The sequence below is a fragment of the Lissotriton vulgaris genome, chromosome 10 (assembly GCF_964263255.1).
Source record: "Lissotriton vulgaris chromosome 10, aLisVul1.2, whole genome shotgun sequence".
NCBI lineage: Eukaryota > Metazoa > Chordata > Amphibia > Caudata > Salamandridae > Lissotriton > Lissotriton vulgaris.
This window is the reverse complement of record NC_141698.1, coordinates 1,090,321,546-1,090,347,633: the sequence shown is the minus strand read 5'-3', so window position 1 is coordinate 1,090,347,633 and position 26,088 is coordinate 1,090,321,546. Positions and strand designations below refer to the sequence as shown.

General features: G+C 47.6%; 1 protein-coding gene across 2 annotated transcripts in view; it reads left to right on the top strand.

Annotated features, from left to right (window-relative positions):
• KAT2B (lysine acetyltransferase 2B) overlaps positions 1-26,088 on the top strand; it is a 303,093-nt gene that overhangs the window by 253,857 nt on the left and 23,148 nt on the right. The window contains exons 15-17 of one of the 2 annotated variants that reach the window (XM_086942167.1): positions 22,081-22,117; positions 23,353-23,411; positions 23,516-23,600. In XM_086942167.1, the coding sequence (XP_086798293.1) occupies positions 22,081-22,117; positions 23,353-23,411; positions 23,516-23,580 (161 nt within the window). In that variant the 3' untranslated portion in view covers positions 23,581-23,600. Of the gene's footprint in view, positions 1-22,080; positions 22,118-23,347; positions 23,412-23,515; positions 23,601-26,088 lie in introns of both variants that reach the window. The other variant, XM_086942165.1, reaches the window with a different exon arrangement.

Genomic DNA, 26,088 nt, shown 5'->3' with positions numbered 1-26,088 from the left:
TCCGGCGCCTGCCTCATTGCTTGGTAATTTGAATGGTACAAAGGCGGTTAGCGCCGGGCAAATCTTGAAAAAGGTCATAGCCCTACCTTTTTCCACAATTGGCGTCCCAAAGCGTGGGGCCCATCAGCGACACGTGGATCCAGTGGGAGAGGTCCCGACGACAGAGTGAACGACTGCAACGATCGGGAGAGCTCGTGTCCGATAGACCCTCGTCTGACAGCCGATCATCCGACCTTCACTAGTTCCGAACAGACCTCTCTCGAGTGATCTACGGTCCTGACTGGGAACCATCAGGAGTGCCACGAACATCACGAAGAAGAGAGGACGATCGGGTGCTGGATTCAGAAGACAGGAAACCGTCCATGCGGTCCGGGTAAGGTCGTGTAAACACGACAAACTGAGAAATGATTGTTTGGTTTGGATAATACTAGTATTACGCTTTGTTGATACCTCTGGAGATTCACCGTCTGCAAACGGAGAAAACAACAGGCTCTCTCTTTGCAAGCAGTGAAGGATAGGTAACGCAGACTTTTGTCCCCATTGTAATCTGTCGTGCCTATCTTCCTCCCCCACTGTTTTCCCGAACTGTCGTTCGTGGATTGTTGTCTGGAGATTCTTTGTCTGCAAACAGGGAAGAACAAGGTCTCTCTTTGCAGGTAGAGAAAGAGTGGGTAACGCAAAACTTTAACACGTCGTACCCACTTATTCTCCCCATTGATTGTTTGATTGACCGTACATTAAGTGTTCGGTATTGGTTCTTTTGAGGTATTCACGGCCTACAAACAACGTAGAATAGAAATATTCTGTCTAGTCTTTGTCCGCCGTGATAAGATAGGTAGTGCAGACCTTTGTCCCCGTTGTAACCCGTCATGCCTATCTTCTCCCCACTGATTGGTAGCCTGTACAGCCCGGACCGCTTATTAGAGATGAACCATCCAGCTCCACTGGAAGGCACCCCTAATAAGGACATGTTCACTAAGCATGGACTAGTCGCTATAGCTTATACTAAGCTATGGCATAAATATACAAAGAAGAACCCTGAAAGTCAGTGGCCACTGATAGGTTCCTTTGATGAAAATAAAATAAAAACATTGGAAATAGCGCTCAAGAAAAATAAGACCACGCCCACTATGCTCGATAGTATAGGCATGTGGCGCAAAGAAACGGAACAACGAAAGAAAAGAGAAGAAGCAAAAATAGGGAAAGAATTACGAAAGGCAGCCCACCTGGCCGCTAAGCAACTAGAAGAAGAAATAAAAGAAAGAAAAGAAGCTGCACAAAACCAAGAATCAGGGTCGACAGGTCAATGTCCTGTTAGGACCCCCTCTGCGCTCTACCCTGAATTGCCCTCCAAACAACGGGCGAATGATGAGTTACTGCTAGGTCCCCCGATCATCTACATGCCCCCTCCATATGCCCCCTGCCAACAAAGCTTGCAAGCCCCGAGTGCGAGCGAAAGTGACCTTAGCGCTAGTGCACCAGCCCTCACGGCCTCCGCACCAGCCACATTAACAACATTGTCAGGTGACCCCGAGCCTAGCAAACAACCACCAGCCAGACCAAATAGGTTGAGCAAAGATGAGCGGGATGGGATCGACAAAATAGCAAAGACATTAGTAGAACGAAGGGAGAGCGAAGAATACACAATGAACATATATAATTCGCATGCCGACAGCCACAGACGGCATTTCATTTTGCGATTCAGCTACCACACCCTGAACGCATATGAGGATAGGTATCAGAGTAAGGGCCTCGCTAACCTGACAACGCTATATAGAAAGGTTGATGTTGGAGATGGGACTGAATGTGAGGCGACAGAGCTCTTCATGCAGATGCTTGAGGTCTTCCGCCACCTCACGGAACAAAAACCAGAAGCCAAGGTTACAGTCCCTGAAACGACCTCAGTAGAAGTAGCCAATACTATGATGCCCATCAGAGAAGCGGCCCCTTACTGGATCCCGCCACGTGGCCAGGGAACAAGCGATGATATTAATCATGCAGATGCAAAAGGGAGGGTTGTGTACAATTGGGTTTACCAACCATGGGACCGACAAGATATCCTAACCTTTAAACAAACTCTGCCCGATTTAAGAAAGAACCCGACAGCATTCTATACCGAATTAGGCACAGCCTTGGGTTCGACGATAATGACTTTAGCGGACATTGACTTGTTCTTCGGGTTATGCCTGCCAGCTGACGTGTGGAAGCAAATCCGGAAGGCTGACCACACAGATCTGTTTGGACATACCTGGGACCAACTCGGTAAACTAGATAGACAGCGAGAGCCTGGAAGGAAACCAGGAAAGGACATACTAGAACTCCCAGACAAATTAGTTCAGAAGTTAAAGACACTGATCCCAGAGAAAAAGGTAGATTGGTCGATAGTCACGGCCTGTCGACAGAAACCCCAGGAAGATGTGTCAGAATACTTCTCCCGATTCGAGACAGTGTTCTCCGACTACAGTGGCCAAGACATGACCACCGCAACCGGACAGCACCTGTTCGTACAAAATTATGTAAAGGGCCTATCACAAGAGGTCTCCCAAAAACTGCAGACGAGTGAGAGTAGTTGGGGGGCCTCCAAACCCGCAGCTATCCTTCAGATGGCTCAGTATTACGAGCACCAAAAGAATGAGAATGATGGGGCGTCCGAGAAAAAGAAGAAAGATTTAAAAGAAAGGGTGATGATAGCCCAGATACAAGGTATAGCGGTAGGACGGGAACACCAAAGGGGGAACTACCAATCGACCACCCCCAGAAATCTACCTCCTAAAGATCACACCCCAACACCCCACACTGGACGTAGAGACATTAGCAATGACCAATGCGCCTTCTGCAAAGGATTCGGCCATTGGAAATCCCAGTGTCCGGTTCTGCTAGAGATGAATAGAAATAGGGACCCCAGTGGCAGGTGGTCCGAGAAATAGAGTACAAGGACGAGGGCACACAAACGACACCACCAATGACAGATCAGGGAGATTGAACACATTTGACCGCCCCCGACAGAACCAATATCAACTGTCCGATGGTGAGAATGCCCCTGGATGCATAGGACTGCCAGGGGCAAGGGAGGGATCCAGTCGAGCTCTGTGTTGACCAGCAAGGTCCTTATGTCACCGCTAAGGTCCTGGGTACAGAGTCTCCATTTTTGGTAGACACTGGGGCGACATGTAGTGTGTTATCGAAACGACTGATTCCAAGGGCACCCTTGTCTGGCTCACACATTACATCGATAGGTTTCGATGGAACGCCCTCCACTAACCCCCTGTCCGTACCTATCACCTTTGACCTAGAAAACAACACCACTGACGCGACATTTCTGCTCTCCTCCAACTCCCCTGACGCCATCATGGGCATTGACTTACTGAAACATTTTCGAGCTACCATTAGGTGTTCCCCAGATGGGATCCGAGTCATCCTGTACGACAACCCAGACATGCCTAAATCTTGCCCTGCACGACACATGTGCCCCATAACCGATGCTGACCTGTCCTTGCTTGATACTCTGCCTCCGTACCTATGGGCCAAAAATGACTCTGATGTGGGACGAATGATGATTGACCCCATTCATATAACCGTAAGACAGGACGCTATGCTCCCGAAACTCCCACAATATCGGATATCTCCCGAAGGCGAGAAGGCACTGGTAGCGATCATTCAATCTCTGGTGGATGCGGGAGTGGTTGAAGAGGTGGTTAGCAACGTCTGCAACAGCCCAATCCTACCTATTGTTATAAAGCAAGGCGAAGGAGATGAGAAAGCATACCGCTTCATCATCGACCTGCGAGAAATTAACAAAGTGGTTGTACCCCAATACCCTGTAGTCTCCGATATCACCACCATTCTGACCCTCATCCCGTCCACTGCCACCACCTTCACTGTTATCGACCTTAAGAATGCGTTTTTCTCTATCCCCATCCATCCAGACAGCCGTTATCTCTTCGGCTTCACTTTAAAATCCCGCTCGTACCGATTTTGTAGAGCTCCCCAGGGGTACACTGAAAGTCCCAGCATTTACAGCCAGGCCCTCAAAAGACAGCTGGATGCCTTCCAGCTACCAGATGGAGTGGTGTTGATCCAATATGTCGATGATATCCTTTTGGCGGCCGACACCACCCCACTTGCAATAACAGCCACTGTCCAACTCCTACACTTTCTTGCAGAAAATGGCCATAAAGTTTCCAAAAAGAAGTTACAGTTCTGCCAGCCACAAGTGACTTACCTAGGCCATCTCCTGTCCAAAGAAGGGAGGAAACTTACACCCGACCGAATCCAAACCATCCTAGACACCCCCATCCCAAAAACACAAAAGCAAGTCCGCTCTTTGGTTGGCCTAACCTCTTTTTGCAGACAGTGGTTACCTAACTTCAGCCTCATTGTAAAACCCCTACTTGCCCTATTAACCAAAGATGCCTCCTTCCCGCTCCCTTGGACCCCTGAGTGTCAAGCATCCTTTTGTGAATTACGAAATGCACTCTGTTCAGCACCCGTCCTAGGAACCCCGGATTACTCCAAACCCTTCTCCCTCTTCACCCACGAAAGGGAGGGGTGTGCATTGTCTGTCCTAACTCAATCAATTGGTCCTAAGCAGCGCCCTTGTGCCTACTTCTCCGCCACTCTTGATCCTGTAGCCAGAGCTTTGCCTGCCTGCCTTCGAGCAGTAGCTGCCGCTGCTGTCTCTATACGCCAGAGTGAAGGAATAGTACTTTCAAACTCCCTCACCGTGTTAGTACCCCATGCTGTCGACACCCTTCTGAACCAAACCAAGACTCAACATTTGACTAGCGCACGACTGACAGGGTACGAATTGACGCTACTTGCACCCCACATCACACTAAAGCGATGCACGACTTTCAACCCTGCCACATTACTGCCCCTGCCTGAAAATGACCCCGACGTTCCTCCCATACACGACTGTGTGACCCTCACGGACGAACAAACTAGGAGTAGAGTTGACCTCCGAGACACTGCTTTCACTGACCCCGATGGAGAGCTATGGGTAGACGGCTCATGCATCAAGCTCCCAGATGGCACCACTTCAGCTGCCTATGCAGTAACGACAGCCCGAACAGTAGTTGAAACAGCCTGCATCACACAACGATCTGCCCAGGCAGCAGAGCTGATAGCCCTCACACGAGCATGCATCATAGCCACAGGGACCACCGCGAACGTATATACAGACAGCCAGTATGCCTTTGGGGTGGTTCACCATTTTGGACTCCTGTGGAGGGAGAGGGGATTCCTGACGTCCCACGGCACCCCTATCCTCCACGGAGATCTAGTCTCCGCCCTGATTGAAGCAGTTCTCCTCCCCAAACGATTAGCGGTGATCAAATGTCAGGCACACAAAAGGGTGACAGACTTAGTCGGACAAGGGAATGCACTGGCCGACATCACTGCACGAACCACAGCTGAGAATAGGACGGTGACACGCATGTATGTGACCAGGTCACAAGCAGAGAAATGGACTGACACAAGGGAAATGATCAGAGACATCCAGTCGGCCAGCACCCCTCACGAACTGATTAAATGGGCAGGGGTGGGTTTGAAGGATGATGAGGGCTGCTGGCGAACGAAGGATGCCAACAGATGGTTGCTGCCTGACTCATATCTGATCCCCATACTGATGATGGCACATTCCCCCGCACACATAGGATCTGCACCCATGATCGAACTCATTTCCAAAGTCTGGCACAACGACAAAATCCCCGACTCAGCCAGACGCCTAGTCCAGCAGTGCCTTATCTGTCTGCAACACAACCCCGGGAAAGGAACTGTGGTACCCCGGGGAGGGTTTGGGACCCCCAATCACCCCTTTGAGGTCCTTCAGATGGACTACATCCAACTAGAGAGATGCCGAAGCTTGAAGTATGTACTAGTCATCGTATGTGCCTTCAGCAAATGGGTAGAGGCCTATCCAACCCGTGACAACACTGCCATGACAACTGCCAAAGTACTACTGAAAGAATTCTTCCCTCGCTATGGCCTTTGTCGAATTTTGTGGAGCGACAATGGCCCCCACTTCATAGCTGAGGTTATCCAACTAATCCTAAAAGGATTGGGGGTGAAACAGAGATTTCACGCAGTCTTCCACCCCCAATCCGCCGGCCTGGTGGAACGCCATAATGCCACACTGAAGTTGAAATTGTCAAAAATAGTGGCAACCACCGGACTTAAATGGCCAGACGCTCTCCCTTTGGCCCTGCTATCGATGCGCTCTACCCCCACCAAACACCATTTGACCCCCTACGAGGTTGTATTCGGGCGACCGATGAACCTCTGGACTGCTCCCAAGCCAACCTCCATTCATGACGTCCCGGACGTCCTACTATCTGATTATTTGTGCAAGTTAACTAAAACGTTGTCTGTCATTCATCAACAGGTGCAGCAGGCCATCCCCGATGCTTCCAGGGGCCCCGGCCACGACATCCAACCGCGAGATTTTGTTCTAATACGAAATTTCCAACGGACCAAGAGTCTGGAACCCCAGTGGACGGGCCCCTGGCAAGTGCTGATTACCACACGGACGGCGCTTCGAGTGGAGGGGAAGAGGCACTGGCTGCACGCGCATCACTGCCGGAAGGTCTCTGCAAACCTGGCCACGACAGAAAGCGTCAGCACCCAAGAAGAGCTCCTGAACAAAGACCGACCGACATTGAACTGTTACCCCGATACTGAGGCACTCGAACTTGCAAAATTCTCTGATCCCACTGTGCCAATCAGAGAAGGGTATTTCCTGCGTCGAAAGGAGGGAGCTTCGGCTAAGTAGGCCACGGACTAAGTTGAATCTCAGAACGGTGACCTAAGCACAACCAAGGGTTGCCGGGAGAGAAGCTAAACGAAGTCAGTGGTTCTGCCCGCTACCGAGCCCCTTGAAGGTGATGGAAGCGCCAGATAAGAAGATGATGGAAGCGCCAGATAAGAAGATGATGGAAGCAACAGGAAATACCCACTATATAAACCCAAAGACTGACAATTTGCACAAATCAAAGACAATCGCCCTCTTTATTGTCTTCCTCTTCTGCCTCCTCCTCATGACCTCCTTCTGGATTCTGGAGGAAAGCACACCGGCTCATGAGGCATTGCTACCTACTGCACAACCAACACCCCTGAAAGAGCATCACCTAATCTCCCTGTCGCCTCAGCTCCGAGAATGGCGCAGGGAATTCTGGAACAATTCCTTCGTGCAACTGTTGCACCAACACAACCTTGCTGCAAATGCTACGAACTGCTGGATCTGCGGGTTGCTCCCGCATGCCACTGGACACTCCATCCCCTTCATCCCTTCTCCTTTCTCAGTTCACGGCTCCTGCCTCGCCTGGTTGATCCTTATGCAAGAGAGCCACAAGGACAACGCCACTTCCAGCCAGACAGTGTCGCACTTCTACTCTGAGTCCTGGCTGAATAAAACCGGAAAGACCTCTGCTCCCCTGTGTCCTGCGCTCACAGGCGCCACCTTCCTTAAAGACATTCCAGCCAAAGAACGAGTCGAAGTACAGGTACTCCACAATCCAGCTAGATCCACTTTCTCTCATCTGCAGAAACAAACTACCGCCACTCTGACTGTGGCTCTTTCAGTCATCAATGTCACAGGTCTTGTGTGTCTCGAAGGCCAGGGAACACAGCTGGTGGGTCACAGTTCCTGCCGAATCACCAGAACATTGAACTCAGTTGATTCCCCTTCCTTTGTTGCTTCTCCAAATATGTACTTTGTGTGTGGCACCAAAGCTTACACCTGGCTCCCGAAGGGTTGGAAGGGTATCTGTTACATTGCCTTCGTTCTTCCACCCACATATGTAGCCCCTGCCAACCATCACCGGCAGAGGCGTGCAGATGACATCGGACAAGCCGACTCCACTGGAGCCCAGTTCCTAGATGCAGCAAAGGGACTTGTTCCTCTGTGGGGCCCAATGGCAAACAGCCGCGCTATCCGACACCTGACCCAGGCAGTAGAAACAACGATCAACATCACGGCTGGCATCCTCGCCAACAACACGGCGGAGCTTCAGGCGGTCCGCCTTGTGACCCTTCAAAACCGCCTTGTCCTAGACGTGGTCCTAGCCGACCGAGGAGGAGCATGCCGCATCATCGGATCTAGCTGCTGCACCTACGTGCCAGATAACTCGCCTTCAGTCTACAAAGCCATTGAACACCTCCACAGACTTTCCTCAGAGGTTCACCAAGAGCAGGAAGGATGGTCGCTTGGGAGCTGGTTTTGGGACACTTTGAGGAACTGGGGTTGGAGGTTGTTTTCCTTCGTACTGATACCTGTTGTGATATTATGTGGGTGTTGCTTGGGTATTCAATGTCTACCCTCCTTGTGCAGTTTCGTTTCTAACTGTATGTGCCCAAAGACTTTGGACTTCCGAACTGAGCACATGAGTCCCCTCTACGAAGTAGAAATACGTGGCCTTATGGGGATAAATCCAAACTGACAAGTTGGCGAGACATGTTAAAAGGGAGGACTGTGGAATTTTAGTTTGCGAGCTAAACATCATCTGCGCCAGCTTGTCACCCACGTACGACGTGCACGGCAGCCATTTTAGGTATCATGGTCTCCCTGTCCACGATCGATCGCTGCGCGCCCCTCTGACCCAGCAAGCATCCTCCGCGCACCCTGGCTCCCCCTCCCTCCCCCTCATGAGCATAACCCTTCTGCATGACCCTGTCCTTGGGAGTCACGTCTGCGCCTGACCAGCATCTCCTCTCCTCCCATGAATGCCCCTCTGTTGATAAACCCTCCCTCCGCGCTCGATTGTCCACGCGGCATGAATACCACTCCTTTGATGACCCCTTCCCCCGTGTCCAGCTGTCCACACAGGTCCGAGGCCATCGCCTAAGCCGGGAGATATCATTTACTGCCCCTTATTGTATGAAGTCGATCTTCTTCAAAGGACCCTCTATTGATCAAGACCTCCCCACCCCCTGGGATATGATCAGGCGCACACATCCTAAGACTCGGCGGAATACTCAGCTGCGTGATGACCCCCTCCTCTTATCAGCAGGTTGAGGACCTCTATTGTGGAGGTATATGGGGGTGGGATTGACACGAGGATTACGGGGATGTCTTTTTCCTTACTTCACAATGTTCTGATTGTAATAAAGAAAGGTCACATGCCATAAACCAGTGTATAAGAGGCCAGGCCTCCGAGAGGCTGTTAGAGCACCTCGAGACGATACCTTGTTGTCTGATCTGATGTGTTCTGCTCCGTCGGAATAAAACTTCTGTTTCCTGCCTTCTGGTCTCCGGCGCCTGCCTCATTGCTTGGTAATTTGAATGGTACAAAGGCGGTTAGCGCCGGGCAAATCTTGAAAAAGGTCATAGCCCTACCTTTTTCCACAGTGGGGCTCAGCGAGGATCCTTGAGGGACGCCGCAGATGACTTCGGTGGCCTCTGACTTGTACGGTGGTAGTCGGACTCTCTGTGTTCTTCCGTCGAGGAAGGAGATGATCCACTCCAGTGCCTTCTCCTGGATTCCGACGTTGCTGAGGCGCTGCACTAGGGTGCGGTGGCAGACCGTGTCGAAGGCCGCGGAGAGGTCTAGGAGGATGAGGGCCGCTGTTTCTCCGTTGTCCATCAGGGCTCGGATGTCATCGGTGGCCGCGAGGAGGGCGGTCTCGGTGCTGTGGTTGGCTCGGAAGCCAGACTGTGAGGGGTCGAGGGATCCGTTCGTCTCGAGGAAGGCGGCCAGCTGCTTGTTGACGGTCTTCTCGATGACTTTGGCTGGAAACGGGAGGAGCGAGATGAGGCGGTAATTCTTGAGTTCGTGGGGTCCGCTGTAGGTTTCTTGAGTAGGGCGCTGAGTTCGGCATGCTTCCAGCTCTCCGGGAAGGTGGCGGTGTCGAAGGAGGTGTTGATGATGTCCCGCAGGTGGGGTGCGATGACAGCGTCGGCCTTGTTGAAGACGTGGTGAGGGCAGGGGTCGGTTGGAGATCCGGAGTGGATAGAGTTCATCATGCGGACGGTGTCTTCGGTGCTGATCGGAGTCCAGGCGCGGAGGGTGGTGGTGGGGGGCGGTGGTTCGGTCGTGGCGTGCGTCGGTTGAGTGCTGAAGCTGTTGTGTATGTCCGCGATCTTGTTGTGGAAGTAGGAGGCGAGGGAGTTGCAGAGGTCTTGCGATGGGGTGATGTCGTTGTTGCCGGCGTTGGGGTTGGAGAGCTCTTTCACGATGTTGAAGAGTTCCTTGCAGTTGTGTGCGTTGTTGTCCAGCCGGTCCTTGAATGCAGTTTTCTTGGTGGCGTGGATCAGTTGGTGGTGCTTCCGGGTGGCACGCTTGAGGGTGGTCATGTTGTCCGGTGTTGGTTCCCTTCTCCAGGCTTTCTCGAGGGCTCGGCAGTTCTTCTTGGAGCTCTTGAGTTCGTTGGTGAACCATGGGGCCTTCTTGCTGCCGGGTCTGCTGGGCAGGGTCCTCAGTGGGGCGAGTTCGTCCGCGCAGTTGCTGATCCACTTCGTGAGGTTGTCGGCCGCCTGGCTGGGGTTCGCTGAGCTGGCGGGGGGTGCTGGCTCAGGGAAGCGGCGAGCTGGTCGGCTACCAGTCTGGCTTCATGCTGCATCATGGAAGTTACTACCTTACACATTATAGGCACTGCTCTCTTCACCACATATCGAAATGATCCCTTCCTCCCGATACTGGCCACTTCTAGGAGATGACCATTTGACTGTTCACAGAAGGGCAATAGGAAGACTTAGACCAGGTGTCAGGTAGGACTTTGTTGAATAGGAGTAAGAGCTCAGAGGAAGTGGGTCTAGGTTTCATGACGTCTGTGAGGACATTTGTCTTAACCTCAAAAGGGGGCAGTTGTAGGTCCAGGACTGTAGCTGTTTGTCGAAATACTACAGAAGAGGACTCACTTACTTCCATTGGTGTCTCAAGGAAAGTTGCACTGAGGAAACTCTCCTCAGTGATCATGTCACTGAGGAGAATTGGTGAGCTACAGGCATTAACCTTAGAAGAACCCTTCTTCCAACTACACAAATACAGGGTAGTTCTACGCACCAACCCTTAATTCCCTCCCAAAGTAATTTCTGCTTTTCATATAAACCAATCAGTTGAGTTACCAGTCTTTTTTCCTCAACCTGAATCTGTAGCAGAACGCGCTCTTCACATGCTTGACGTTAAAAGAACTTTATTGTACTACATAGCTAGAACAAAAGATTTTCGCGAAACAAAACTCATTGCATTTGTCCCGCCTCACAAGAGCAATCCCATCTCTAAATCTGGTATTGCAAGTTGGATTGTTAAATGCATTCAAACATGCTACACTAAAGCTAAAAGAACTTTATTCATACCCCCTAGAACGCATTCCACTCGCAAAATAGGGGCTTATGTGGCTTTTTAGGCAAAATTCCTCTAGCTGACATATGTAAGGCAGCCACATGGTCTACACTGCACACATTTACCAAACACTATTGTGTAAATGTGTTAGCACGACAGCAAGCTAATGTAGGCCAAGCAGAACTTAAAACACTATTTCAGACAACCGCAACACTTCAGGTTACCTACCGTTTTGGGAGTATACTGCATTCTAGTCTATGCAAAGCATGTGTATCTACAACACACATGCCTCAAACAGATAATCTAACTTACCCAGTAAGCATCTGTTCTTGTCATGTAGAGCTGTAGATTCACATGCGCCCACCGGCCTCCCCGGGTACCTGTAGTTGTTGCATTTCCTCATTATACATTTATACGCTTGGGCATCTCTATACTATACTTACTTACTCCATTCTCCCCCTCTTGCTGGAAAACAATCTTTCACAATGGAGTCGATTACCATGCGCACTATCACCGAAAGAAGGAGTCGCCTTACCTCGTGACTAAGAAAGATTTCTTCGAAGAAAAACAACTTGCAAACATCCAGACCCAACAATAGATGGCAGGAGTATGCAAAGCATGTGAATCTACAGCTCTACTTGCCAAGAACAGATGCTTACTGGGTAAGTAACGTTATGCTTATTTACCATACTTATTCCCAAAAATGATAGGTGGCATCGACCCATTCTCGATCTCAGTCCACTAAATCATTACATCATTTCAGAACACTTCCATATGGTCAGGAGATCATTCCTTTGTTACAACAAGTATTTACAATGCAATGGTCTCAGCATTGTTAAAGTTAGACCTATTGGCATTGCTCATGACATTATTTTTATTTGTTTTAAAACATAAATAAATGACATTGTCATTTATAATGCCAATAGCTTAATTGCTCGCAAATGCGAGACCTGTTACATTTGCACCCACACACAGCCACACACACACACATACAGAGCCACCCACAGTCATTCACACAGAGCCAGCCACACACACACAGAGCCACCCACACACGCACACATATTATCCATCCTGCTTGATCCCACTAACTTAACCAGAAGTCGATGTGATTAGAGAGCACTTCGAGTCCAAGGAGTCCGTTACTGGAAGAAGCACGCGCAGGCAGAGAGAAGGGTGGCGGGGGTTGAATGGAAAGGGTGAGATGTGGGGTGCTGAGTTGACCTATGGGTGGTGGGGGTGAAGATGGGAGTTGACTGGAGAGGAGGGTAAGCCGTGAGTGAGGAGGGCGGGGGTAGAATGTGAGGAAAGTGGAGTTTAGAGATGCCTGTGGGAATGGGGGTGGTATGTGAGGAGGGTGGTTTGTGAGAAAGGTAGGGGATAGAACTGTGAGAATAGTGGGGTGTTGAGTTTGGTGGTCTGTGAGGGGGGGTGGTCTGCCTGTAGGCAGCAGTGGTACGCCTTGAGGAAGGGTGGGTGAGAGAGGGTAGAGTGGATAGGTGGTGAAATGTGGGGAGGGAGAAGAGCTGTCAGAAGTGTGGGGTAAGCTGTGAGTGAGGAGGGAAGCGTGGATTGTGAAGGGAGTGGGAGCTGTGCTGTGGAAGAGCCTGTGACTCCTCGACTCGGGGCTTCCCGGCGCCTTCTATGTCTTTTTCTGGCTCAAGTGCAACCTTGCTGCTGAACAAGGTAAGGCTGAGCTCCCCTGGTGATAGACAGAGGTTGGGGTAATAAAGCGGGAGGGGCCAGGAATGGGCAGCAGCCGTGGTCAGTTCGCCCCTCTCTGCTGTCAAAATGCTAGCCCTTTGTTTTGAGGTATGCACCTCCACTCCTCCATCTCCTTTGAAACGCCCCTCCTCCCCCAACACATGCACACTCACACTGATAGCCATTAGTCTGAGCTGAATTTCATATCAAATATGCCGCTCCTCAACCGAAAACATCTGAAATGACAGTGACCGCTGGAGGGCAGGAGACAAAGAGGGTGGGGGCGGATGTTGGCGGTGGGCAGCCCGGGGCAAACCTGGCGGAGGGAGTCAATGGGCAGGAGCATAGTCTAGTGTGGTAGACAGATCACCTCAGATGGAGTGGTCCAGTGTCCGACCGAGATAGTGGAGGGGGGAGGGGCAAGCATGGGCTGACAAGAATCTTGGGAAAGGGTGCTAGGATTGCTCCCCAGATATTTATAGAGGGGAAGGGTCTGACATACGATTTCAACAGGAGGGTGGAAATTGCTGCGGAGGGAGGGACGTGGATAGACTGACTCAGTTGGGACGTGGACAGACAGACCCGGATGGGGGAAGAGAGCGACTATGGACAGGCGAAATACCATTGGAGGGTCGCTAGAGAAGGGCAGGGTTTAACAGAGAGACACTGACAGACAGAACACCCAGAGAGGCAGTATGGGCAGGACGGTTTAAATCAGGAATTGTCCGATGGCAGGAAACAGCGTGTGACAGAGGTGGGTAAAGACAGAGCTGAGGAGAGCCAGGGGAGGGAGGAAGGGAGGGGCGCACACAGGCTGAGCCAGCGAGGAAAAGGGGCAGGCGTCTGAGGGCTCTAGTTGATGGAATGGCTGTGGGGGGGCATGTTGAATCACAGATAAACAGAAACACTAGGTGGTAAAAGGTAAGACCGAGGAAGAGGAGATGGAGTCAGACAGGCGCTGAGGGAAGAGGAGGGGCAAACAAAGATTGGCAACAGGCCCAGCCAAACTCATGCTGACTGACGACCGTAGTGAGGAGCTGACATATTTACTTTCAAAGCGGGTGGGCAGCGCTCTGAATCCCGCCAGAATCACTTACAAACAGAAGTAGGCACAGGAGGACTGCAAAAAGCGACAGACATGGACAGGCACTAAAAGGCTCTGATAGAAACCGACAGAGAGGCTCTGATATGCAGCTAGAGACAAGCCCTAGCAGACGCTCACTGACAGACACCCTCAGGGCCACAGAAAGCCACAGATAGAGTGGGAAAGAGGCGGCTTGAAGGTATTCAGACACCCCGGTCCTTGTGTAAAACGCTGCGCTTAGCAATGCCTCCGCCGCGGGCGCCGACGCTCGGCTCCTCTCCGCCAGCCACACGCACGAGTAACGGGGAAAAACTAAACTGGTCCCTGCGCACCATTAAGACATGGCGGCGTCGGATTCTGACGCGCAACGTCACGTGAGCGGTCTACGGTAGAAGCTCACGCGAGCGACCCGATCCGAAGGCGCGCATCGGAATCCGATGCCGCCATAGGGAATGCTGGGCGCGCGACCAGCTCTTGTCTCCCTTCGTTGTGTTCTTTCTGCTGAAACGCCGACTATAGTACTCTGGCGAGAACGCGCTTTCAGCGCGTTACTAGTCGAGACCTAAAAAGGAGACTTCATGGCTGCCTTAGATTTAAAGGACGCCTACTTCCATATACCTATTCATCCAGCACACAGAAAATACCCCAGGTTTCAATTCCAAGGAAATCATCATCAATTCAAAGTTCTTCCCTTCAGGATTACCACCGCACCAAGGGAATTCATAAAATGTCTGGCAGTAGTGGCAGCATATCTGCGCAGAAAAAACATATATGCCTTTCCATACTTAGACTGGCTAATAAAAACAAACGGCCTCAGCATTTGCAAACAAAACACTCAACAAACTCTAAACTTACTACATCAACGAGGGTTTACCATCAACCTATAGAAGTCACATCTACAACCAGCTACTATACAGTCGTACCTCGGCATACCCAAATGCAGGAAGACTACACAGCATAGTAACATTGATTCAACAGTTTCAAACAGGGGGTCAAATCCCAGCCATAACATTTCTGCGACTTCTCGGCATGATGACATCTTGTATTTCTATAGTTTCACATGCCAAGCTACACAGGAGACCTCTACAAGAATGTCTCTCTCATCAATGGACATAGTCACTGGGTCAGCTTTACAATCTAGTGTTGGTAGACAGCCGCACACATCACTCTTCAGTGGTGGAATCCGCAAAATCTAGTCAAGGGGCGGCCGATTCAAGATCCAGTTCCACAAATAATTCTTACAACAGATGCTTCCCTAATAGGTTGGGGTGCACATCGCCAAACCCTCACACTTAAGGGAGTATTGGATTCCAAACACAAGATTCTCGATATCAATCACCTAGAGCTGCAAGCTGTTCTCCTAGCAGTGAAAGCCTTCCTAACTCACCTACAACACAACGTTGTCCTAATTCAAACTGACAGTATGCCAACTATGTATTATATAAGAAACAGGGGGAGACGCACTCTCTCCAATTGTCTGCTAGCACAGAAAATATTAACAGTAGCAATACATCAAAACATTCACCTACTACCAGAAAATATCCTGGGGACAAGCAATCAAATTGCAGACTTTCTTAGCAGGATGCAGCAACAAGTCCACGATTGGGGTTTCCCACAAATAGAGCTGCTTACAACAAAAGAAAACGCAAAATGCCCAAATTTCGCAAGCAGGTACCCACACCACCAATCTAAAGGCAATGCTCTGTGGATGAACTGGTCAGGATTATATTTGCATACGCTTTTCCTCCTCTCCCACTCCTTCCATTAGTGGTCAGGAAACTCAGACAAACATCTCTTACAATGATACGTATAGCTCCAACTTGGCTCGCCAACCATAGTTCTCAACACTGTTGGAGCAATCCCTAATTCCACACAAGAAGCCTAAGACATCCAAGGCCCAAGGAAATTAATCTTGCAACTTGTCTACTGTGGTCTTTGAATTTGGGTACTTAAATTTACCTCAAGAATGTTTGGACATTCTTAAAGAGGCTCGCAAACCAACCACACGGCAATTTTATGTGGCAAAATGGAAAAGATTTGTTATATTCTGTCAGAAACAAAACATTCACCCTCTTCATACAAAAGTACAGAAAATATTAACTTACTAATTGCATTTGCAAACCACAGGGTTGGCATACGCCAGTATACACTTGCACCTTGTGGCTATTGCCGCCTATTTGCTAAATAGACAGCACTTGTCATTATTTAAAATCCCTGTTATTTAAGCCTTTATGAAGGGACTTAAAAGGATCATTCCTCCATGGCTTCCACCTGCACCAGCATGGAACTTGAACATTGTGTTAACAAGACTCCTGGGACCTCCTTTTGAACCACTTCACTCTTGTCAGTTGCAATAATTATCAATGAAACTTGCCTTTTGTAATCGCTATTGCTTCACTTAGAAGAGTCATTGAAATTCAAGCATTAATCCTTGAGGAACCTTTCTTCCAACTACATAGGGATAAGATAGTACTTAGAACAAATTATAAGTTCCTACCAAAGGTAGTTACCAATTTTCATATTAATCAATCCATTGACTTGCCTGTTTTTTTTCCCACAACCAGATTCTGTTGCTGAAAGGGTGTTACACACTTTAGAAGTCAAAAGGGCCCTAATGTATTATATTGACAGAACTAATTATTTCAGGAAAACAAAGCAATTGTTTACTGCCTTTGCACCTCCTCGTATGGGAAAGGCAATTTCAAAATCAGGCATTTCAAGGTGGATAGGTAATTGCATCAGAGCGTGTTATTCAAAAGCTAAAAGGCTTTTACCTGTTTCTGTAATAGCTAGCTCCACTAGGAAAATAGGAGCTTCTATAACTTTTTAGGGAATATTCCTATTGCTTTACAAATCAGCAACATGGCCCACTCCACACACTTTGGCAAGACATTATTATGTGGATGTCTTTCCGAGTAGAGTTCACGAAGGAAGACTATGAGTGCTGGGTCCACCTTGAGATCACTAAGAATAGCCCAGAGTTTGGAGTGCAGGACGCAGTCAAAAGCTGCACTGAGATCAACATACACAAGAAAGATGTTACCTTCTTTAGCTGCAGCGTACTTCCCAATCAAAAGGGCAAGGTTCAAAGCCTGCTCCACAGTTCCAAGGCCCTTCTGGAAGCCATATTGCAGGTCGGTCATGATGTTATTTGACTGGGCCCAAGATTGTAATCGATCCAGTACCACCCGGCCAGCAACTTTGCCCATGGAGTCCAGAAGGGAGATAGGCCTGTAGCAGGCAGGATCATTTTGATTGCCCTTTTTAAAGATGGGGAGCAGAATAGGCATTGACCATGACTCTATCAGCCCAATTGATGTGGCAGCGAAGAGGACCTGAGTAAGAAGTGGTGACCAGAGTTCAAAGTTGTGTAGGAAAAAGTCCAGAGGAACGCCATCAGGCCCGGGAGCCTTACCAAGTTTAGACGCCTTGAGAGCTTTAGCAACCTCCGCATGGGAAAAGGTTATATTAATCGGGTAGCTGCTCCTCCCCGACATGTTGCCACTGCTCTGTTCCTCTCCAAGGACTGGTTGGAGGGTTCCAAAAATTTTAGAAAAATGAGAGACCCATTCGTCTGCTGTCACAGCAACATCTAGATGCTGACCCTTCGAGGTATCAGCCAAAAAGGGAGATATAATTACTTGCCAAAAGAGTGCGCTGTCCTTAGCTTGGCAACTAAGATGTAGCTGCGCCCAGAGGTTGTTCTTAATTTCTTTCCTACGTTCCACTCTGGCTGCGTTATAGAGTTTCCTTAGGTTGGAAATTTCCAAAATGTCCCTCTGGGGTCTGCGAAGGGCAGCCTTTAGGTCCGAAAGAGCCTTACGACATTTTACGTTAAACCATCTATCGGGATTAGTTTTATTGTTCCTAGGTTTACCAGTAAACTCCTCTCTAATAACCTTTAGAACTTTCTGGAAACTGGCCATGATTATTTGAGGCGAGGCGTCAGCAGATAGACAGTCAAGAACCCATGGTCTGGCTTTTTCAAGGACCCGTTCCGTGATCTCAAGTGGGTCAACCTTAGCCCATTTAACTGTGTATCCGTTTACCTTGTTCATGGTTAGAGAGCTTTGTGTTAGATGGCTGGTAATGGTAGAAGGGAGGGTGACATTTTTTGGGGAAACTGTTACGCTAATGGGAAAGTGATCACTACTCACATCTGTCCCTGTGTGGAAATTGGCCACTTGGCCCTACAGACTCTGTGAGGTCAAAATATAATCGATAATAGTTGAAGACCCCCTGCCATGAAACGTTGGAGAAAAGTCTATTGGGGGTTCTACTAGGTCATTTGCAAACTCGAGTTCTAATGAAAATAGGGACTCGTTTAGTTTATTCCCGCAGGTAGAGTGAACAAAATGTGACAACGGACTGCCGTGTTCGTCCAGCAGGCCACAGTTACCATTTTTGTGATTTGTGCATGGTGCAAGATTAAAATCACCACCCCAAATCACATATACTGCGGTTGGGTGTAGATCATTTTGCAAAAATTCTAAAAAAGTGGTAATTTCACTAAGCAGTTTTATGCAATCCGTTATTTCGGAATTATTGTAGTAGTTAACCAGAATAAAAGTACTATTTTTGTTAAAATTTATTTGCAGTATTTGGTAGCTTGGATCTTCTTTAAGCTTACGTATAGTTAGGGGAGACAAAGTATTGGCAACGTAAACAGCCAAACCACCCTTTGGTCTACCTATGGCTCCTTGAATGGCTGGCATATGGAATGTTTTGTATCCAACTAGGTGGTGTGGAATGATTGACCAAGTTTCCTGGAGACAGACTACCTGATGTTCAATAACTGTATCCAGCCATGGTTGTAATGATGTTTTAGCACGCAAACCTGCAACATTCCAATACAAGATTGAAATGGTCAGATCTACGCTGTGAGGATGGTCGTGTGGCTGCGATAGTAAAGTTTCAGGTGATGGAAGATCTGCAGAACGCGTAAGCGGACATTCTGTTGGGATCACACATCCTGATATCTTTTTGTCGGTATTTTCAATCTGATGGAGATTTGTTGTGTTAGCTCCGATAAGAGCCTCCGGGATATTGCCTGTCGTTATTTTTGTGGGAACATGTGATGTTTCTAGCAAAAGACCGATTTCATCAGTTGTTGAGATGGGCGGTGTTAGTTGTATGAGGAATTGGTGTTCAGACAGGCTTGAGTTTGATCCGGGACTAATAGGGACATCAGGGGTTATAGGAACCTGGATCATACTTGATATAATTGCTGGCGGTCAATCCACCATTTCCAGACAGTCGTAGCGATTTCTGGTTGGGAAGCCCTGCCAGCCCTCCATGGGGAAATGGGACATTCCGGGAGGCCAGAACTGCGACTGCCAATCCTGTGACTGCCAATCTCTATTTCTATTTCTATGACTATAGGCCACCTGGTTCCAGTGCCCTTCGAAGGGTTGTTGCCAATTGGCAGTGGGAAAATATTGATGGGTGTTCATCGGGGGGGTAGAAAAAGGAAAGATGGTGAGCGTCGATTCCACCCTTTTTTTCCAATGATGGCCAAGAGCAAATATAGTCAACTGTGGTTGGATCATCACAGTTTACTATAATGCAGTCACCATGTATTGATTTTCGCTCCTCCCCTATCCAAGTTACTCTGCGTACTGTGGTTATTCTACTGGAATGACAGGGCTGTAATGGTCTGTTTAAGCTTAGCCACTGCAAAATTTTATTTTTGAGGGACCAGGAGGATTCGTTAATACCTTCAGAAAGTTCAGGGACGCCAGAAAGAATAACTGTGTATGGGGATGCCTCAGGTGGAAGGTGTACTGGGCGCCTTTGGCGCACTCCCCTTTTTGCTGTCTCCGGGAATTTGGTTTCCAGGGTTTTAAAAAGTAGAGGTAAAGGTGCCTGTTTTGTGTTAATGGGTTGATTGGTGCCTTTCATAAGACCTTGTGGGGCCTGTGACGGACCGGTAATCAATCCAGTCGGGCGCACTCGTGTCAGGATTAGTCGGATGAAGTGCTGATGGAACTGGGTGGTTAGGTTGTATGAGGGGTGGATTCGGCGCTACTGTTGTTTTACTGCCAGGACCCGGTTGGGCCACTTGTGGGGCTTTTGGTACAAATTTGGGTTTTCCCTTCCCCTGTTTTGTATGATCTACACTAGGCTGGATGGGTGGTTTAATAGATAGTGATGCTATCTGGTTTTTTTAAATGCCTCAGACTTGATTCCAGGGGTTTTAGGTGCTCAATGAGGAGTTCCCTGATGGAGGATAATAGAAATGGGGTGGTATTACAGACTGTACAGTGACTCTCAGGGTGGGAGATTCGAGGAGAATTGACAATTAGGTTCTCCGTAATAATGTTAGTCTTTGGGGGATTAATAGCATTTGATGTACTCACGTTAAATTGGGCAGATTGAGAGAAGTGGGCCCCCCCTGACTCCTGTGGAGCCTCAAGTCTGACTGAATTACAGTGTTGGTTACCGTTTCCCCGTTTTGGAACGGCACCCTCCCTGACCCCACGAAGGTGCTTATCTAGAGATGTTTCCAATGTTTGACAAAGCTCTAGGTTAGGGGTGGTCTCTAGATCCTCCAGCGAGAGTGAGTCAGAAAAAGATTGAGTTGCTGAAAGATCCACCGAACAGGGGACTGTGTGGATATCAGCAACAGTAGATGTTGGTAAAGTCAATATAGATGTAATGGGGCCTTGCTGAATAGGAGATGCCGCGGTGGCTAAGAGGCCCATGGAAGAACGTTTAGCGTTTACAAGGTCTAAGGACACTCTGCGCTCCACCTCGTTTGTTCGCAAGATAAATTGGTCTATCGGCCCTGTGAGCTGAGTAACGCTTTGAACGGGTTTAGTGTTTTTCCTGGTTCCGCTGGTCATTTTGAACGGGTCGATAGATCTAGCGATAGTCAAAAATTAACTTTGGCGACAAATGCAAGGGGGATGGCCCGGTCCGGTCCTTACCGGTCACTAACGGGCAACAACGGGCCCGCCCTTGGCCCGGGCTTTGCCCGGGCGCTCCCGCGACGCGGGTGATGACAATGATTTAAAGCGCCTCCTGGCGCGTGGCTGACGTCACCGCCGCTATGCCCGCTGGGAAAGGTAGTCCCCCACTCGGCAGCCGCTTGATTGTAATAGCGGCGGCGGGGGGACTACGGAGCAGGGCCAGCGGCAACAAGGCAGAGTTTGTGGAAGAATCTCGGGCATCAGGCAGCAAGAGAGATTACAGCGGAGCACCCGCTCCAACGCTGTAAGACTGCAAAAAGCGGAACACCCGCTCCACCGGCGATGACAATGATTTAAAGCGCCTCCTGGCGCGTGACTGACGTCACCGCCGCTATGCCCGCTGGGAAAGGTAGTCCCCCACTCGGCGGCCGCTTGATTGTAATAGCGGCGGCGGGGGGACTACGGAGCAGGGCCAGCGGCAACAAGGCAGAGTTTGTGGAAGAATCTCGGGCAGCAGGCAGCAAGAGAGATTACAGCGGAGCACCCGCTCCAATGCTGTAAGACTGCAAAAAGCGGAATACTTATATTCTCACCTACCCACGGCAAAACAGTCTGAAGATGGTGTTTATGATCATGCTCAGTATTACCAAGAGGAGGAGTCACCCAGTCTCATGACTCGAAGAAAACCTCTTGGAACAAAAACAACTTGTAATCTTCCGAGCCCAGCACTAGAAGGCTTACTTATGCAAAGCATGTGAATCTACAGCACTGCATGCCAAGAACAGATGCTTACAGGGTAAGTAACGTATTACTTCTATATATGAGAATTGCTACCAATTATGCCAAAAACAAATGCTCCTATACTGAAAACCTTTACAGATATCTCGCATTTCTCTAGTGATGTGCTCCGACATGAGCTTTAATCTGTTTATGTTGACACATGAATTCTTGGTATTGGATAGTAGTGTTTTTTCTGTGCTAGATTCCACTATAAACAGTTTGCTTGTAGAAGAATATCCTGTGCATGACAAACACAAGCTGATGCCTTCTTGTGCACTGTATTCCAGCTCATTACTTTTGTAAAGTTGAGCCTTGCTTTCCTTTACAGGAGAGACTGGATGGAAACCCAGCATTAGAGACAGAGGGTGAGTTCTGCCTCGGTCTTTTTGTAAGCACTACTTTTTGTAAGCACTACTTTTTTTTAATTAAATAATGAAGTTCGTTAACATTATTTGATTCAAATTTGGTTTACCCACACAATATTCATTCTCAGTTCTTATATAGGTTTCTTAGTCAATACCTATTTACATAGTAAATATAAAGATCACCATCACAGCAGTGAGTCCTCAAAGCCCAACATGGTCATATCGCCTTTTTTATGGTTGTGTATATGCGGTGTAAGCATATTAGAGGTCAAGATATACGAAATGCAGAGATCTCGGAAGTCATACATGTACTTCACCACATTTTCAGATCTTACCATGGTCTAAGCACCTGCACTTGATGAGCTGTTGGTCATGCAATGTCGAATTAGGGTCATCATTTTAGGCTCTCAAATATTTACACTGCTGCAAATGGTAGATTTACTTTCATTTTCTGTTTATTGTGACATCCTACTAATGTTTTCCATGTCAGTAGAACAGAGTGTGGTTAAAAGAGGATTAATGCTACTACTGGTTATGATAATCTGACTCTTAAAGCTAAAGTTTAAAATATCTGGTTGATAGGCATGTATTTTGGAAAGGAAATACATCTTTGCTATCTTGTAATGCCTCCATCCTCAATACAAATGGTGAAGTGTGTGTCCTATACCGCTTCCTCTATGTGCTTGAAACTGTAGAACTGTATGATCTGATAGCGACTTCTAGCCGCAGACTCCTTACCTTAGAATTATCCCCAGGCGTCAGACTGGAAAATCTGCAGCTAAACAGCCTTTACCAGAAAAGGGGTTACAAAGGGAAGTAACTTTCCTGCTCAACATTAGCTTAGCAGACCCCTCCAAAGCACTATGAGATTTTATTGCAATTCACATAAAGAACAAGAGAGTCCCCAAGTAACAGGCCAACACTTAACAAGTGTAAGAGAGATGCTCCATCCATCACCCAGTACTAAGAGGCCATTATCCGCCGCCTTCATGGAGCACATTGATCTCTCAGTCGTAAACAGCCTGCGCATTCCAGAATTATCCATACAAAGGGTCTGCAAGAGCAGCTGGACCACTGGCAGTAGCACACTGGAGGTGGCATGTACTACAGCACAGGCTGTCACCAGCGCCACACCAACAGTTACAAAGTCTTGGTAAACCTACCTCTGATGCGATTGTTTAGAGGTTTTTATAAGAACGTAACATGTATTCCTCTGTTTTTTCTTTCAAGTAAAGAGCCCAAAGATCCGGAGCAGCTATACCTCACTCTCAAGACCATCCTGCAGCATGTCAAAGTGGGTAACTTATGTTGGGTTACATTGCTGGAGATTTGAACATGCTCATCCAAGTTGGGGGATTGTATTTTTGATATTTTACCTTTTTTCTGTCTCTACCCAAGAGCCACCAAAGCGCCTGGCCTTTCATGGAACCGGTGAAGCGAACAGACGCTCCCGGATATTATGAAGTAATAAGATTCCCTATGGGTAAGGTCACTTAAATTTTCAAATTGTTTGCAAATGTATTGATTGGAAATGGTTGCACAAATATTCTAAATATTTGGGAAAACCAATGCTTGACACTGACCTTGTTGTGCCGTCGTAGTGAGTCCAAGGACCTCCATTTCTACTCCCTTGCCTGATTCCTCAAGGAAGGACTCCTGAACTATCTGCGTAACATATGGATTTTTGCACTGGTTGTAGCATTGTGTTGAAAAAAAACGGACCCACCTGGTAATACTTTCAAGCCAACCAACCTGCTCTGGCTTTCTATTCTAATGCATTTAAAGTCAAAATGATGGTTGTAGGGAGTTGCAAGATTATGCCAGTCTCTCACATTGTGCAATGAGGATCTTTGTGTGTGGCCTTCTGACCCAGCGCACACCCAGAGCATCTACCTTTCATCCTCTGCATATGATCCGTCTCGCAGGAAAGATAATGGTGGCACAGTCAATGGGAGTGAGACAGAGTGCCTGTAAAAGAATGGCACCAAACATCATAAGAAGTAAAGGGCGTATTCAGACTTGATGATAAGGTGGCCTGTGAAGAGGGGCTTTGCTTTCACTAATGGTGCATGGGGATATAGACCCAATCAAGTTATCTTTATTCGGTTGTTAAAATAAGGATGACAACCATAAAAGTACATTTGTTAAAACTACACACAAATATATATACACAACCATGATACATAATAAAAACATTAAATGATTACGGTGGGGCAAGAATTGACTTACGTACTCTAAAAACTTTTTTTTTTAAAGTAGAAACAGAAGCAATAGCTAAAATATTTTCTAATTTCTGAATAGCTAAAAAGGCAGGGCGACACTGATTAAAACCCATTATCTTCAATAGAGGCACAATCCATCTTTTCCTCTGCATTTCAGAAAACTTATAAAAAAGCAAAATGTGCATATCCGATTGATTAGACAGTTCATCACAGGGACATTTGGTAAGTTCCTTTGTCCAATCATTCATTTTAGGGAAACTAAAAAATCTAAATAAGATATTTAATCTAAAACGGATCCGCAAAAACTTATCGAATCCTTTCATGTGCAATGAACATATGGCTGAATGTCGTTTGTTATCATTATAAGTTGGTGCGCTACCACAGTGCTTTTCCTTATTTCAATACAGCATTTTTTATTACCCAGAAATTCTATACAGAGTTTTTTCAGTTCTCGTCTGGAGACATGAGTCATAAGTAGTGGGTCGTCAAAGTAATCTGGGCGGCTTATATCATTGAGAAACTTTTTTACATATGCCAAGCACCTTATTTTTCTGGGGTTATCTAGATTCATTGCGTCTCTAAATATTTGTTGGTTAAAAGCACACTCCTCCGTAGTCCAAACCCTGTGCCACAATAATACTGGTTGGACTTTGATAACATCCTCAATGTAAGGTTGGCCCAGGTCCGTGTGGCATATATATGTAGACACACTATCAGGAACTGATAACAGATATCTCAAAAAACAATTTTCTACTGTCTGTAATTATTTAACATTCGCGTACCCCCAAATTCTCGCACCATATGTTGCAATTGCGACACAAGTTGCTTTGTACACAGTTAAAAGCTCCCCAATTGTTTTTTTGTCCATTTTTTTGCCAAAATTTGTAAGGGCCATTATGGATTTACAAAAGAACAACCTTCGGGTCTTTATTGTTGTGTTCCATAGGCCAGTTTGGTTAAACAGTATGCCTAAGTAGGGGAAAGTTGGAGTGAATTCCAGGGGTTTGGAGTTGATATACATCATTTTCTTCTTACGTTGTGCCACAGTTCATACAAAACGTTTTCATACAATTAACCTTCAAATCTAGGTTGGTCATGAAGTTTGAAAAGGAGGTAATTACCCTTTGCATTGCCAACGGGGTCCGGGCCATCAAACCCGCGCCATCCGCGTTAAATAGTGCAGGGACAGATCTTTTGGCTATTAGAGGCATGTCCCTGCATTCCCGGAGTAGTGTTTTTTCCAAGTCATTGATATAGAATACAAATAGGAAGGGGGCCAGTACGCACCCTTGTCATACTCCTCTTGCAATATTAATTGCCATAGTACACTCCCCATTCCTACCAAATCTGACTATGGCCCGTGCTCCCATATATAGTTCTCTAAGAAAGGCAATTATATTCTTCTCCACACCCAAATTCTCTAGAATAAACCATAGCTTGCTGTGAGTAACACAGTCAAAAGCCGACGTTAAATCGACGAACGTTAAGAAAATACAATTTCTCCTTACTGTTGTATATTTTTCTAAGAGAATATGCAGGTTAAGACCTTGTTCAATTGTGCCAAGACGTTTCCTAAAACCATATTGAAAATCACTTATAATACAGTGTTCTTCTGCCCAAACTAATAATCTATTTAAAATAACGCGCCCATAGATCTTTATGGTAGAGTCTAACAATGATATTGGGCGATATCAGGCACAGCTAGCTCTATCCCCTTTTTTAAAAATGGGTATAATGATGGACTCAAAC